Source organism: Cydia strobilella, chromosome Z (assembly GCF_947568885.1).
Source record: "Cydia strobilella chromosome Z, ilCydStro3.1, whole genome shotgun sequence".
NCBI classification, from domain to species: domain Eukaryota; kingdom Metazoa; phylum Arthropoda; class Insecta; order Lepidoptera; family Tortricidae; genus Cydia; species Cydia strobilella.
In genome coordinates this window covers 4,981,442-4,998,498 of record NC_086068.1, presented here as the reverse complement: position 1 = coordinate 4,998,498, position 17,057 = coordinate 4,981,442, and the positions used below count along the sequence as shown (strand labels likewise).

The 17,057-nt window shown below is 40.1% G+C and overlaps 2 protein-coding genes and 1 long non-coding RNA gene across 4 annotated transcripts in view; 1 reads left to right on the top strand and 2 right to left on the bottom strand.

Moving 5' to 3' along the window:
• The window catches only part of LOC134754503 (uncharacterized), a 300,790-nt gene that overhangs the window by 59,990 nt on the left and 223,743 nt on the right, over nucleotides 1-17,057 (top strand). The gene's annotated exons all lie outside the window — the stretch shown is intronic.
• LOC134754661 (uncharacterized) lies at nucleotides 1,465-4,518 on the bottom strand. The gene is made up of 2 exons (XM_063691000.1): nucleotides 2,590-4,518; nucleotides 1,465-2,025 (listed from the first exon to the last, which is right to left on the bottom strand). Exons 1-2 carry the CDS (start codon nucleotides 4,406-4,408, stop codon nucleotides 1,610-1,612), a joined length of 2,235 nt encoding a protein of 744 aa, XP_063547070.1. The 5' UTR covers nucleotides 4,409-4,518; the 3' UTR covers nucleotides 1,465-1,609.
• LOC134754677 (xanthine dehydrogenase-like) lies at nucleotides 6,244-16,128 on the bottom strand. The gene is made up of 7 exons (XM_063691014.1): nucleotides 15,951-16,128; nucleotides 14,030-14,225; nucleotides 12,796-13,565; nucleotides 12,225-12,417; nucleotides 11,568-11,681; nucleotides 6,953-7,020; nucleotides 6,244-6,249 (listed from the first exon to the last, which is right to left on the bottom strand). Exons 1-7 carry the CDS (start codon nucleotides 16,074-16,076, stop codon nucleotides 6,244-6,246), a joined length of 1,473 nt encoding a protein of 490 aa, XP_063547084.1. The 5' UTR covers nucleotides 16,077-16,128.

Sequence of the window (17,057 nt, the reverse complement as noted above, 5' to 3'; positions counted from 1 at the left end):
CCAGCGAAATTTTTTTAGGAATTGCGGGTCAAAAATTTTGTTTTGGCCTCTAGTATGTGTGTGCCAAACGGCTAACCTGTACATCGATTTGCGGTATTTTTATACGAACGGGTTAGACTAATCGCAATTCATCGTTACTATCAGCGAAATAATCACACTAAAGATGGAAGACACTTTGTGGCTGTTTTTTATTAACTTGCAATCTTTGTAATAAGTATGCATATGTACCTATAACTATGCTTGTACGGGTCAAATCTTGCAAGTTAATTTTGACGACCCATCCCGGTTTCCGATGAAGCTGAAAATTTGCATAGGTAAGTACATATAAATTTGCATAAGTGATAATCCAATATTATACTACAGTCGCCATCAGATATATCTATCGGAGCGGCCGAGGTGCTCACAAACATCTGAACACGCCTGTATTGTCATGGCGCTAGGTGCGTGTTTAGATATTTTTGAGTCCCTCGGCCGCTCCGATATATCCGACGGCGACTGTATACCATCGAGCTGATCTGATGATGGAGACAGGAGGTGGTCATAGGAAGTCATAGGAAGTTCAAACAACGCAACTTAATTGTGTTTGGGTTTTTTAGAATTTGTCTTAATGAGTATTAGTTGTCTGTGGAGAGAAAAGTACCGTCAGCGATAAAAGCTTGTAATCAACTCAACTTACTCATCTGAAAACTACACACATTTTTTATTGGAATTTCTTATTTATTCAGCCTAGAATTAGGACCACTACAAACCAGTCAAATTTTATCCAAATCTAACGAAAAATTAACAGAATAAAAATGGTCTCGGCAAGCTTATACGTCTTGATATTTTTACGGAGTTAGACCAAACTAACTTGGCAGCGATTTTGACAGCATCGACTTAGGGTTGCCATATGGAAGAACTAAATGTCCTAATAAAAACCCTGACATCACCCTAAAAATCCTGACATTTCTTGTAACAGAGATTTGGCGTAGCTTAAACTTTGCGGTGGGTCATTCCTAAAAATCCTGACACTTGCCACGTCCGGCCGCAATCCGGACAAAGGGTCTAAAATCCTGACATTTCCGGACAAATCCTGACGTATGGCAATCCGACACCGACTGGGCAAGTGTTATTTCATACGTCATAACTTGCACAGTCTAGCTCTATCCTCTTAATTCGTTTTTCTTTTAGACACCTGCCAAAATGAGTCCGTCGGTCCGTCCGCATTTCACTGACGCAATGGCAATTTCCTCTTACATTAGAACTATTGTTCTTTGTTGCATCCACCCTGGGAACGTTATCTCTAATTTACACGTAACAATTGTACGCTTTGCGCGTTTTTTTGCAATTGGTCATGTGCAGGATTCGGTGGTTTTCCAGGGTCCATTCAATGAAGACGTTTATTGTAACATGTAGAAAATTCGTTTATTACGAAAAGTGGCTTTATATAAGCTTAGATTTGAAATGTAACGAGTAACGTGTTTATCGTGCCGTATATCGAGGCTAATGAACGAGACAAGATGAGCGCGGAGGGGCGCAGCAGCAGTTGTCGTCGCAGCGCCGCTAGGTGTCGCTAGAAGGTGCGTGAACATGCCCCCGGCCTTGGGAGCACCATCTCCCAAAGTAGTCTTCATCCGTCTAGGTCTGCCGGCTCTGGTAGTAGCGGGCAGATCTTTGAAAAGCTGCGTCGTATTGTTCCTGTCGCCGTGAGAATGTCGGCGACACGGTTCACGCCATCGCTCCCAGGGTATAGACGCGTAACTCGGCCTAACCGCCATTTGAGAGGAGGCAGGTTATCGTCTTTGATTAGAACGAGACTGTTTAACGCTATGTCGTCTTTCTGCGTCTTCCATTTGGTTCGCCGCTGGAGCTCCGCAACGTACTCCGTGGACCAACGCCGCCAGAAGTGTTGACGTAGGGCTTCGATCCTGGCGTAGCGAGACAGGCGGGAAGGCTGCACATCCGTCAGGTCCTCGCTAGCAGGGCAGGTCAACGGCCGACCAATTAGGAAATGGGCAGGCGTGAGTGGGGATAGATCAGTAGGATCTGTGGACAAGGGTGACATGGGCCTGGAATTCAGGATGGCCTCGGCCTGTGTCAAAACCGAGCTGAATTCCTGGTAAGTTAACCTAGCATTACCTACTACCCGTTTTAAATGAAATTTGCACGCTTTTATTCCAGCTTCCCATAATCCGCCAAAATGGGGAGAATAAGGAGGAATGAAACTGAATTTGATGCCATCATTGGCAGCGAAATCGACTATATCCTTCGAATTATTTTTTAAAAATGTGGAAAATTCTTTTTCGGCTCCAACAAAGCATTTTCCGTTATCCGAATAAATTATATGAGGTTTACCTCGTCTACTAATAAAACGTTTAAGCGCTAATATATAATCATCAGTGGAGAGACTCGTAACAAGTTCCAAATGAACGGCGCGTGTGACCATACATATGAACAAACAAATATACGATTTAATAAGCTGAGCTCCTCTCCCCTTTCGATTAAGTATGAATATTGGCCCGCCATAATCAACGGCTGTACGAATGAACGGGAAACCAGGCTCTAAACGATCCAAAATAACATTACCCATGATAGGACTAAGTACTTTACCTTTCATTCGAATACAGGTAACGCATTCTCGAACTATTTTTCTTGCCAAATTTCGAGCACCTAAAGGCCACCAACATTCACGCAAAGTAGATAAGAGTAGCTGCGGTCCGGCATGTAACAGCCGCTTGTGTTCGTATTTGAATAACAACACCGTTAACTTATGTTTACTGCACAATAACATGGGATGTTTTTTGTTGTAATCGAAACTTGTAGAATTACACAATCTACCACCGACTCTAATCACTTTTAACTTATTTTGATCGTCTAAAAACACGTTAAGACCGGATATACGATTATATTGTTTACTATTAGTCTTAATCGGTTTATTTTTAAGTAAACAATCGTAGACGTCCGGAAACGATTGCATCTGTGCGAATCTAACTAGCATAAGACGTGATGCACTCAACTCGTCCACCGATAACGAACCGGTTTGGCAGAGTTGTTTACGCTCAGAGTTAAGACGTGAGTTCAATATAAAGCGGAGTACATACGCGCCGATTCTAATTAATTTACTGTAAGATGAACATCTATCAAAATTAAATAGTTCATCTTGCTGATTGCAAACTAAACTTACCGCGGTCGATCGTAACTCGGGTAAATCTTCGATTGCCGTATTTTTACTCGTATTGTCATGAATAAAATCCGATTTTGAGTCATGCAAAAATGATGGTCCGAACCACCATAAGTTACAATCTATTAAATTATCTAAAGTAACGCCTCTAGACAATAAATCACTAGGGTTGTCTTCGCTTCTCACATGCAACCATGTCGCATTACCGGTGAGATCGTTTATTTGCGTAACGCGATTTTGAACAAAAGGCTTCAACAAATGCGGAGACATGCCTAGCCACGAAATTACTATAGTTGAGTCACACCAGAAGAAAACCTTTGTGAACGCTAACCTTAAGGAATCGGTTATTTTCTTATAAAGTTTAGCAGCAACGAGCGCACCTGAAAGTTCAAGTTTCGGGGTAGTTAGAGATTTCAGGGGTGAGACTTTACTCTTAGCACAAAGTAATCTGACAGTTACATCTGACCCTTCATCATATGTCCGAATATAAGCGCACGCGCCGTAAGCATGCAACGATGCATCTGAGAAAATATGCAATTCCGTATGACCAGTGTGTACACCCCTTACATGACGCGGAATCCGTAAATCGTTTAAACGGCTCAATGTATTTATGAAATTATTCCACATTGATGTAATGTCTTCTGGGACAGGGGTGTCCCAATCGATACGACTCAACCATAATCTTTGCAGCAAAATTTTGGAAATTATTACTGCAGGAGAAAGTAGACCTAACGGATCGTAAATCTGTGAAATAATCGATAACATTATTCGTTTATTTAGGTACGACGAGTTAGGCAAGGGATCGATTTTTGTAGTATAATACAATTCATCGCGCGTATTATCCCAACCTACTCCGAGAGTTTTGTTCTGGGTGTGCTCACCAACAAAATGCTCCTTGGACTTGTCCTGCGTAACGTCACAATTAAAAGTCCATTTACGTAAAGGAAAGCATCCTGATTGCAGAACGTTATACGTTTTTTGACATATGTAAAGTAAATTTTGGAAATCATCATCTCCCGTAATTAAATCGTCTACGAATATATCTTGGTTGATAACGCGCGCGATGACGTCATCACCACATTCCGACGCTAACTGTCGTATACAACGTTGACTTAAATATGGCGCACTAGTTTGCCCATATGTAACCGTATTGAGTTCATAAACGTGTAATGGATCGGTAGGTTTTTCACGCCAGAGGATCATTTGCAAGGATCTCTGATCTGGTTGGATCAAAACCTGCCGAAACATTTTCTCCACGTCAGCACAAGCAACGTACTTGTATTGACGGAAACGCAACAAAATAGCAAATATATCGTTTTGAAGTGCTGGTCCCGGCAGCTGAATGCTATTCAACGATTTATTCGAGGTGGTAGGGGCAGCACCACTATACACTACGCGCAATTTAGTGGTGACACTGTCCCTAAATACACCATGATGAGGATGGAAGTAATTGGGTGTACCATACTCGGTAACACGAGTCATGTGACCCATTTTTTCGTATTCTCGCATGAAATCACAATATAAACGTTTATATTCCGGCAAACGCTCTAATTTACGTTCTAAGGATAAAAATCGATTTTTCGCTAACGTATAAGAATCGCCCAACGTATCAGCTGATTCTCTTAGCGGCATTCGGACGGAGAATCGCCCGTCTTCTTCGCGTTTAGTCGTATTGATAAAGAGATCCTCACATTTCTGCTCGTCAGCTGTAAGAATACTATCTACCTGAGGGATATCCTCGATCTCCCAAAACCTTCTAAGTTGAGAGTCAATCGTTTGAGTAAAATAACAATGGACTTGATTATTAATGCGCAAGTTCCGTGTATTATTTGGACCAGCTACCAACCAGCCGAATTTCGAATTTACTAAGTACGGCCCTGTTGGTAATCGAATTTTTTCACCGTCTAAAAGGTCCCAAAATATTTCCGAACCTATCAGTATATCGATTTCTGAAGGCACGTTAAAATCGGGATCCGCTAACTGAATGTTATCAGGAATACGTATACTATCTAAGTCTATGTAAGTCGAGGGCAAACTGGACGTTATGCGCTGCAAGACAAAACACGTTAACGACATAGAATAATCCGAATTTTTAGATCTTATAGTTACATCGCACAACTTATTTGATTGTGTAACTATTTCTGCAACACCCGAAATCTGAATAGTGGACTGTATGTTTTTAACGTTTAATCGATTACGTAACTCTTCCGTTATAAAACAATGTTCACTCCCATTGTCTAAAAACGCACGACACGTATGGAACTGATTGTTCGCGTCGGCTACTTCTATTAACGCAGTAGTAAGTAAGCCTCGACCGGGAACGAACTGATTACCTTCCGCGCCACCTTCGCACTGAGCCATAGGCGCGCGGTCAGCTGCTACACAGTAGCTAGATGTACTCGGCACTGATAACGGCGCGCTGTGTGCAGGCGCACTCGACGGCCTCACGCACACATTATCATCGCGAGTACTATCCGTATGCAATAAACTATTATGTTTTTGTTGACACTGCTTACACGGACCGAATAGGCATTCATTTAAGGAATGTCCTTCGCGTAAACAGTTATTACATAAGTTTTTATCACGAATTAAGTTTAACCTATCTTGGACAGATAAATTTAAAAACTTGGAACACGTATAAAGCGCATGATTCTCGTTACACATCGCGCAGTTTCGAAAACGTTTATTATTTAAAGGCTTTGATTTATTAGCATTGACACTAGCAGAGACACAACTAACTACTTGCGTAGGTTTATTGGACGTGTAATTAGGCTTAGTACTAACCGTGATCGGTGCCTTGGAATGATTAGAGTTTATCATTTCTAACGTATCCGCCCGGTTTCTGAGAAACGATAAGAGATCTTCCAGCTTAAGTTTCTTAGACTCATTATTGATTGACTTATCCGAGATAGACCCTATGTGAGATTCCCACTTACGCTCCGTGGTCGTATCGAGTTTTGACACAATTAAATGAATAACTAACGTATCCCACGAGTCGGTAGGTTCATCTAACGTTTTTAAAGCGCGTAAATTACGTAACACGGTGTCTATCAGTCTACGTATTTGAGTCGAAGATTCTTGTTTCAAAGCTGAAATATTGAATAACGATTTTATATGATTATGCACTAAAAGCCTAGGGTTATGAAAGCGAATTTCAAGCAATTCCCATGCTTGAATGTAGTTGGCAGCCGTGAATTCTAACGCACTAATTACTTGTAATGCACTACCGCTTAGTGATGATCGAAGGTAATGAAACTTTTGAATCGCATCGAGATCGGAATGTTTATGGATCATTGGTTCATAAGAATGTTTAAATTCGAGCCAACGATCATACGAACCATCGAATGAGGGCAATTTAATTTCGGGTAATTTAAATTTTGAAAACGGTTTGTTCACGGCATGGTCACAACTTGAAATAGTAACGTTATTTGTCTCCACACTATCGACTAAACAATTAGCGCTAGCCATAGTACCAAAATATAACTCCTCGAGAGTTTCTACGTATTCGGAGTTGGCAGACATTTCTGTTTCTGGAGAGCAAAGTTCAATTTGGCTTTCAATGTCATTAAAAAATTTAAAGGTCTCTGTAGCTGCTTGCATTCTTAATTTTAATTCAGCAATTTGTACCTTAGAAGGAGTCACCGATAAAAGAGAATCAACGAATTTTTTGAATTGCGTAATTCGGCCTTTCAAGTTACCCCTATGTTTGCGAAGGTCTGTAATAGTCAATTTAGCACCAGCTTCATCCCCTTCACCCATTTCGAAAGATTAAGAGAAATTGGAACTACTTACGAGCACAAATTCCAAACTGGTACGGTAGATCACAAACTGCTGCTGCGTGACTTGCGTAACGAGCGGCACTGGAATGCACAAAAAAACTCGGTTTTAACACAGTTCGATTAGGAAAGGAATAGACGGGATTGGTAGACCTGACCGTTCACTGCTGCAGATGCTGATGAGGTGCTGGTGTCGTCTCGCAAGGGTATTTCGTCTTCCCGACGAGCTGACTTCTCTCGCAGTATCCGGCTCGAGGATCAAATTATGTGCAGGATTCGGTGGTTTTCCAGGGTCCATTCAATGAAGACGTTTATTGTAACATGTAGAAAATTCGTTTATTACGAAAAGTGGCTTTATATAAGCTTAGATTTGAAATGTAACGAGTAACGTGTTTATCGTGCCGTATATCGAGGCGAATGAACGAGACAAGATGAGCGCGGAGGGGCGCAGCAGCAGTTGTCGTCGCAGCGCCGCTAGGTGTCGCTAGAAGGTGCGTGAACAGGTCATATAGTAACCTTATCACGACTGCCTTAGCAGTGTCAAACTGACATATTCGCTAACGTCTACGCGTAACTTACTTTCTATACATTTCACTTGAACTAATACGTACCTACTGGGGGACGATTTTCGGGTTCCGTACCTCAAAAGAAAAAAATTGAACCCTTCTGGATCACTCGTGCATCTGTCTGTCCTTCTAGAGTTTCTAGACCGCGGGCCATGCAGGAACAGATTTCCATGACCAATCGCCTCCTGGGCGTAAACTCGTATAGTGGTTAATGGCTATGTATGATGAACCTTCGTGAACGTCAGCTGCCGCACCGTTGGTGGGTTAAGGAATGGCAGCAAATAATCTATAAAAAAAATTTAGCCATCGCCTCCCGCTTGATACTTTGTCAGATGATAGTTTAGATGCTATTGTGAGTAAACAAAATCGTCAGCCGATTGTATCGCCGTGGAAAGACCGTCAGCTGGTCACATGAACATGTAAAAAATAAAATTCTTTTCAGTCATCGGCGTCATCGCCTCCCGTTTGATACTTTGTCAGATGATAGTTTAGATGATATTGTTAATAAAACAAATCGTCAGTCGGTCTTATCGCGGTGGGAAGACCTTGGTACGCGTTTCGGTATCTACCATTCCTCAACCCACCAATGGAGCGGCAGCTGACGTTCATGAGGGTTCATCATACATAGCCCTTAACCGGTATACAAGTTTTCGCCCGGGAGGCGATGATTGACGAAATTTGCGCCTGGCTCGCGGTCCATTCTGTCACAGCCTATTTGGCCGAAACTACTGGACCAATTAAGTTAAAATTTGGTACACATATGTAAGTCTGTGACCCAAAGACGGAAATGTAACATCAAAAAATGAATTTTTCACATCACCAATTCGAAAAAGGGGGTTTGTCTTCCCTGCTAGGAGGGATCAAAGTAACACTTTTCTGTTCTAGGACACTATTTAAATTTTTTATTGCACATTATGTTTTAAGCTTAAAATTAAATAATATTTTTAAACATCATAATTACCTCTTAGGTGATGTGAAAAGCAGTATGTGTCACATGGTAGCAAAATTATTTCCATCTTGGGCGTAACACACTTGAATCCCTCACTACGCTCAGGATTCTACTTTAGAATCCATCGTTACTCTCGGGATTCTATTATAGAATCCTTCGCTTCGTTTAGGATTCAATATACACCCTCGCCTGTAAATATGTCATTTTGCTCCCTTGTAACACAATCTACTTAAACATAGGGGCCACTTTTGGGGGGTAAATAAGAAAATTAAAAAACAAAATTTTGCAAACTATATCGTGTTATATATCAAACGAAAGGGGTCATAGTGAGAATCTCAAATATATGCTTTAGAATTTTAGGATAAAAAGTTAAAAAGTTATTCAATTTCTTGACAACTTTATTTATTCAATTTGAGAGAAAAAAATATTGTGGGAAGCGCGAACCCGTCGTACGCTCCGAGCTTTTAGCCCGGAGCTCGGCCTTCGGTCTTCGAAATGGGACACTTGTAAACCTAGCTATTGTTCGGCATTTAATCTTCCTATCTAAGCTACTTACAAGTTGCAGAGAAATAAGCCACCACGCTACAACACTTCCCGTTACATCTGGTTTCTGATCTGACCCATTCGTGTTTTCCAAGACGTTTCACTCACGTTTCTAGTACAAGGAAAAAAATTTGTTAAAAATTGTGTGATGTACGGATTTCGTGTATTTCGTTTAAGGGACAAAATTCTTTTTGCATGCCTAAAAACTGGTCTAAATGTTATATGATTTATTTATTGTAATGTATCATTTATTTCAGACAAGTAGTCCATATTATATACCTTACAAACATCATTAAAAATAGATAAATTAATCACAAATTTATTAAAACAACACACACTAAGTCAAATATTTATCCAATTTTATTTCTTAATAACTACCTAAACATAGAGTATAAAAATTAAACTAATCTAAAACATAAAACCCAATCATAAAAAAAAAAATTAAAGTCAAATAAATTAAATTAACACAGATCATAATAAAAACAAAATTAAATTATTCAAAAATTCAAAAATTCAAAATTCACTTAGGTACAAAAATTTTTTTAAATAAAATATTTAAAGTAGTCAAGATTATCTATAATATTTTTTAGAAATTTGTGAAAAAAATACCTATACTAATTTCGAAATATAACATTATTTTCTAATGCAGAAACCATATAACTGTCCCATAAATTTTTTCCAGACTGTATGTTATTGTCATGTCATAAGAAGTAAACTTGTATGTGTGGTTTTAGGGTTCCGTACCTCAAAAGGAAAAAACGGAACCCTTATAGGATCACTCGTGCGTCTGGCTGTCCGCCTGTCACAGCATATTTGCTCCGAAACTATTATTAAATTTAGTACATTATATACAATTTTTTTTTGTCAGAGGTGGAGGTAATCCTCATTGCCGGCCCGATATACGGCAGCATGCCCGACTCGGCTGCTCTGGAGATTTAGCCGCCTACGGACTAAACCCCTCCAGCCTGTAAAGTGTTGAATTCGAATAGTAGTGGGCACTTTTTGGGAGGGGGGGGGGGGGGGGTAAATGAGAAAATTAAAACACAAGTTGTGCAAATTATAGGAATATTGTTATTTATGTATCTAATTAAATCCTCCCTTATCTACAAAACTACTGGGTCTAAAATAAAAAATACACAATATATTTCTTTACCTATAATTGACAGATTCAGATTATTTATTGGTAAAAAGAATACAATTTTTTACACGTCATATTTGTAAATGATTTAAAATTAGGCTTAAATGTACGATATATATAGTTAAATACAATTTTAATATGTCAGTTATTTGTTCAAGTTCAGAGAATAGAGACAGGAAAACCTATTAGAAACTTAGAGCTGAAATTTTCACACATGATGTATTTCTGTTGTCGCTATAACAGATACAGAACACAGAATAAAATAAATATTTAAGTGGGGCTCCCATACAACAAAGGTGATTTTCCTACCGTTTTTGCGTAATGGTACGGAACCCTTCGTGCGCGAGTCCGACTCGCACTTGGCCGGTTTTTGCACTAAATATGCTTGAGCCGCACAGTGCCGGACTCTGGTGAAATCCCGCCTTTAATGTAACTTTAGGTACTCCTGTTATATTAGGTTATTACATAATTATTAGTAGATTGTTGACCAAGAGATGAAAGGCACTCATTACTGCTGAGGTATTTTGGCGATTGAACGCAGTGAGAGCGCCAATAGTCCGAGGCTGAAATGATGCCTTTCACCCTAATTAAACACTCTACTTTTCACACACACCTATTAGAACAACAATAACCCTCTTTCAGAGCATGAGAAATGAAAATTATAGTAAACCACTACAAGTCGTTAATTAAGCAGCACACACTATTCGACTACTATATAAGGATATTACCTATATATTTATACTTACATTGATGCCAACTGGAGCAAGTTTACGACATTTGAACCCGCCTAAAACGATTTACGCTGTAAGACGCCATTTTCACGGTTAATATGATTTGTTTTTGTATTAGCTTCAGAATTTTCTTAAGCGGGTTTTACTGTATTTTTATAAATATTTAAAACTTATTTACGTACATTATTTATTATATAAAATAGTATAAGAGCCACCCCACACTAGCGTCTCCCGAGCGTCGTCGTCTACGACTGCTGCTCGACGCAACGTTGGCGCAACTGCGCAGCGACGCCGTTTTCCATAGCGCTGACTAGACGACGACGCTGAAAAGACGCTAGTGTGGGGTGGCCCTAAGCATTGAATGGGTCTTTCCTACGCGTAATATATGTATTCCCACACGAAGTAAGTATGTTTAATACAAGCGAAACTCGCTTATTTTCACCTCCGCAGCGTCAACGACACTCTCATTTGTAACTGGAACATCTGCGCATAAAAATATTATTTAAAATAAAATACCTATAGCAAATGCCCTGTATGCATGTTTGCACAAACCTTAAACTTTTCGTACAAATGGCGGGTTGACTTGGCATATAAATAACTCTACACGCCAACCTATCTTTCACAAATACGAATGTCGTTAAGTAAAGTTTTTACTGGTCAATCTATCGTGTTATTTATAAAGGTCAAATGTCGGAGAAACTTACCAACGTTGAGAAAATTATCTGTGTTGTATCCGCTATCCTGTCTGGAGGCTTGAATCGCTTCTCTCATGGAGTCCACTACGCAACGGCTTAAGCAGGTTGCAGGTTCGCCCGTCGCTGAAAACGGGAGATTTTCTTTCAATTTCATAAATAATCGGTGTTATAATATTCGATTTAATTTAGGTAACTAATAAATGAAGCCACAATACAAGTACAAAAACATGCGTATATATCTTCTTCTTCTTCCTCGCGTTTTCCTGGCATTTTGCCACGGTTCATGTGAGCCTGGATTCCGCTCGACAACTAATCACAAGAATTGACATAGCTACTAGTTTTTACGAAAGCGACTGCCATCTGACCTTCCAACTCGGAGGGGAAACTAGGCCTTATTGGGATTAGTCCGGTTTCCTCACGATGAGCTATCTATCTATTAACATCAGTGATACTTTTAGTCCTATGAAACCGAGAGATAGTTATTAAGTACTCTTACAAACACTCCTCAATAGGGTTTCTTCGTACTTACGATAATAAAGAGCAATTTATTCCTTGTTTACCTAAAAATCCTTAAGTCAAAGCTGCAGTAAGTAGATGATGATGGAAGATGATGAGAAATTATGACCACGACCACTCTGTCAAGAATGAAACGACAAAGAAGTTTACCTTTAGAACCCAATATTCCCACTGGATTAGGCCTGTTTCTACTAAAATAGACCCTGTAGTCATTCGGAATATCCGTGGCGCCTATGATGTGATAATTCCACGTACGATCAGTATATATTTCCCCATTGTGCCGGTTGTAGATGACGTCTTCAATCAGCCACAGAGACAGGCCTTGCACAAATGCTCCTTCTACCTGAAAACATTTTAAAATTTTATTCGCGGGTTTCTATCGGCGGGCTTTAATGACAGAATAACAGGTTATAATAGGTATGCAGTAACCTTTAACAAAAAATCTGTAGAATTGAAAAGATCCTCATTTTTTGAAGTCTGTTAATAATACCAGGACAGGCAAATATTTAGAAGCAGTAAAGGCTAAAGAGTGAGCCTGGAACTTCAATTTATCATGTAAACTATTTTTCATTCTAGTACCATTTTGTGGCATTCCATTTGGTGTAACCCGTGTAACGTTCACTTCTAATATCTATACCTTGAAAATATCTAGATCGCTTATGTTTTTTTTAATTTATATCAAGATAATTGGCTTAAAAATGATCTAAGTCAGTTATCTTACCTGACCCACGTCTAAAGCAGGATTAATGCTGACACCAACGTCTTCAAAAATATCACCGCGAACTATATATTTCGTACCCGTCAATAAGTCTACCTCCACTTCAGCCGCAGCAACACCAAAAATCGAGTAATTCTGCAAACGCGGATCATTTGGACTCGTTTCTGCATTGGCTTGTAACAGTATCCCTCTTACATCAGCTTCTAACACCACTTCTTCCCAAGTGGCATTCGGCATAGCAGCCCTTACGGGGGCTAATCTAGCGTTGATCTGTTCACAACTTCTGATGACGCACAAAGCGACACATTCAGTCGTTATACTAGATGCTGTAGAATAGCAATTAGGAGTCGCAAAATCATAAGATGCTATTACTGCGACCTTTTCGACGGGTATTTTAAACTCGAAAGCTGCTGCTTGTGCTAGTTTTGTATTGATTCCTTGTCCAATCTCGACTCCACCTGCGTTTATAACAACGCTTCCATCTCCATGATAAACTGACACTACCGCTGAATAGTTTCCGAAATATGTCGTATCAAAAGCCATATTGTTTAGTCTTAAACCTCGTTTCTTCCAACGATTTTTGGCGTTGAATTCTTTGATGTACTCAAGTCTCTTATTGTAATCGGATTTCTCTAAAAACATAGGGATATAGTCGGGAAGCTGGTTGTCATTGATTCGATAGTTGGCGAAGCGGACTTCTATAGGATCTTTTTTTAATTCATCCGCTATGTGTTCCATAACATGTTCAATTGCTGAGATGCCTTCAAACTCTCCTGTAATCAATACATATTATAAAATAAAGTCCCCTGCTGCGTCTGTCTGTCTGTATGTTCGCGATAAACTCAAAAACTACTGCTCGGATTTTCTTGCGGTGTTCACCTATCAATAGAGTGATTCTTAAGGAAGGTTAAGGTGTATACTTTTTAAAGGTTTTGTGTAAATTTATTGAACTACCCATGCGAAGCCGGGGCGGGTCGCTAGTAAGGTATAAAAGATTACTTTTTTCGGGCATATAGGAAAGGTCAAGCGGGGTAAGAGGAATAAACAGTATTTCCATATAATTGTTTCTCTTATCCCGATATTTCTCATACTTTACTCTGGCCTCATGCTAAAATAATCTAAGCAAGCGGTAATGAAAATTTCATCCGTGCCCGCAGGATTTTATCACGTGATAATTATCGATATATGTATTTGGGCTCTAAGAAAATGTACAGATTAAAGGACATATAAAAGGTACCTGGAGCCCTCATAAAACAGTTTGTCGGCGCATCTGTAATGACGCCAAATGACGCAACTTTCCAACGGTCTGGGTTGTAGCAGTTCTTCAGGGATTTGGTGGCGTATGAGTTCTCATTCTCGTTGGAGCTCATACCGTCGTTGATGTAAAAGGTCGCTTCCATGTATTGGATTTGTCCGTTTCCGTCTACGCCCACCTAATATGATTGGTAATCTGTTTTTACTAACAATATACTCGAATAACTATTGGAGCCACTACAATTATGTTTATACGCCGTATGATCAACAGCAGTTAGTCTTTACTTTGATAATGCTACTGCACCTGCCATTGCTGCTCACAAAAACCACCTCTGACGGCCACTTATGGAAGCTGAATGATCAGAAAAGTGTTTGCACGACGTCCACGTCCGTACTTCCTGGCCTACCTACCCACAGCGGCAAATTTTAAATGGAGTATTTATGTTCCCCCTAAGTCCTTTCGTCTAATACAGACAATTTATGATGTAACATCGGAAAGTCACCTTTTTGGTGGCTGTTTAGTTAGACCAATGCGAGACCAACATGGTCTACAGCAGGCTTGACAAGAGACGTTTCCGGAAATTTGTCAGCGAGTGCGGCAAACCAGGAGTCTTGTGACCTTCCACAACGCATTTGCGCCACTCCGTACTCCGCCGTCCGTTTCTCTGCGAGCCTCCCCTAGTCACGGTAGTCGATATGAAAGGCAAGGATTGCCGTGACTAGGGGAGGCTTGCAGAGAAACGGACGGCGGATTACGGAGTGGCGCAAATGCGTTGTGGAGGGTCGCAAGAGTCCTGGTTTGCCGCACTCGCTGACAATGACAAGTGGGAAAAATAGGAAATTCGCACGTGTATCGTACAACGTTTTATAGTCCATATTTCCCTTTTAATTTTCGACATGGGCACGTATAGTGTTAATTACCTCTGGGCGGTAAAGTAGCACCATATGTACTTTAAAATATATATGTAAAATACACGGTGCTCACGGTGGCTAAAAAATAAGTGCATTCCCGTTGCCAGGGAGATTTTGGGATTATACTGAGCGACTTTTACTATGGGACCTGTTGGTGTAAAGAGGTTTTATGAGCAACCGACTCGAGCTTGACAAAGATGATTTCGAATATAGAATATCAAATAAGAATATGTCAGTGGACTTATATTGACCGGGATATAGACCGTGATTACCTTTTGTATTATTTGTGAGCTCCCGATATTTCGACGCAGTTACATGCATCATGTTCACGGGTGACTGAAGATAGCGGGTGGGTGTCAAAGTTGTGTAGACAGCGCTCTGTCTACCCTCATTCTTGCGCGTCGGCTGCGTTCACTTTCAACGTTACCAACGGTCGCATTCACACTTGTTGGTCCGGTCGCGTTCACACTCGTTGGTCTGTCCAAACACACTACACTCACGGTGTCACTACGCGTGTTTGATTCGGATATCACTGGTTTTTTACACAAACAAATCACAGGATTCCACACATTTGACAGTTTAAACCCATCTTCACGATTAAAATTTTTGTATTTGTGAATATAAGTCTAGTGAAACTAACCGTGAATCATTCAAAACTCTAATATGTCAGTGGCTTTCAAATTGATAAGTCACTCTCCTTCTAACTGTTTTACAAGAAAGACGCCTTTAATATTGTGAATGTAAATAAATATGTTGTGATTTTAAAGAAGTGCCTTCAAATTATTCCACTAAAGCTCAAGAACCTCCTGTAATCGTTTACAGGTTATGGCCCCAGGACGCTTCCACTATATATCTTGTATGTAAATAAATGATTTAAAAAAAACATTTAACCCTGAAATCGCGAAAAAGAATTTGGCTGTTGGCATTTTGGCTGGTCCATTTTTTATGGGAGGGTAACCTGTATATAACATTAATTTTATAAATAACTATACCTCATAATCAAGTCTAGTGTCCGGTCTCTTCCCAGTAATCTTCATAATATCTGGCATCCTCATGGCCATTCGGCAAGGCCTGTTGAGCTTGTAAGCCACCAGAGCCGTGGCCGTGGCAGCGAACATGTGCCTGAAGATCTTGCAGCCAAATCCACCCCCGCAGCGTCTCGTTCGAACTATGACACTGGCAGAAAATAATTTGAGCTTTTGGCAAATTGTCTGGCAAACCAATATGTCACTAGAAAAATAACATTTAACTCTGTTCATTGGAGCTTGGGACGGATGTTAGTGTGGGATGCTAGGATGCTACCTGTACACACTATAGACACACTGTCACCGTCCCACCTCCAACGGACTAGTGTACATAAAAGCGGGAGAAGCGGCGGAAACCGTCGAAATTTTAAAACGTAATAAATATAAGTGCCTCGGGTGAGTACCATTTTGTACCATTTGGAATTGAAACTCCATGGGGTCCCAGCGCGCACAAGTTGTTTGCAGAAATCGCGAAGCGTCTGGTTGACGTAACTGGTGACCGAAGAGCTGGCGGCTTCTTCGCATTGAGATACAGCGAGGAAATGCCGCCAGCGTTCTTGGTACAAAGCCTCAAGGGCCTATTTTAGCTTTAAGCTACTTATTTATTTCGTTTAGTAGTATCAGTAGCAGTAGTATATATTATATCTTGTATGTAACTAATGATTTAAAAAAAATACTTGGTTTTTTATGGTCGTTGTGTCTTACTTCTTAGTCCGTGAAATCTCAAATAGCTCCGATGGAAGATCAGCGCTGGTCTGTTGGCTAGGCCAAGATTTCGTGGCTTTATTCATGTCTTGTCTATTTTTGAGCTGTGTTTTGTTTATTGTATTTTAGGTATATGTCATGAATAAATGTGTAGTTTATTTCTATTTTAAAATTAGCATAATTCAAAATTTGTATTGAAGAATGACCCTGCGCGCCTACATTCTTCAACTTTTCTTTGCACAACGTACTTGGCAGACTAAATATAAAAGCAGAACCTATTTTGTATCGGCTCTACATCTCTTTGTTGTAGGACAAAAAGACCATCAAAAATTAGAGAAAATTAACGGCGATGATCTCGGGTGTCGAATT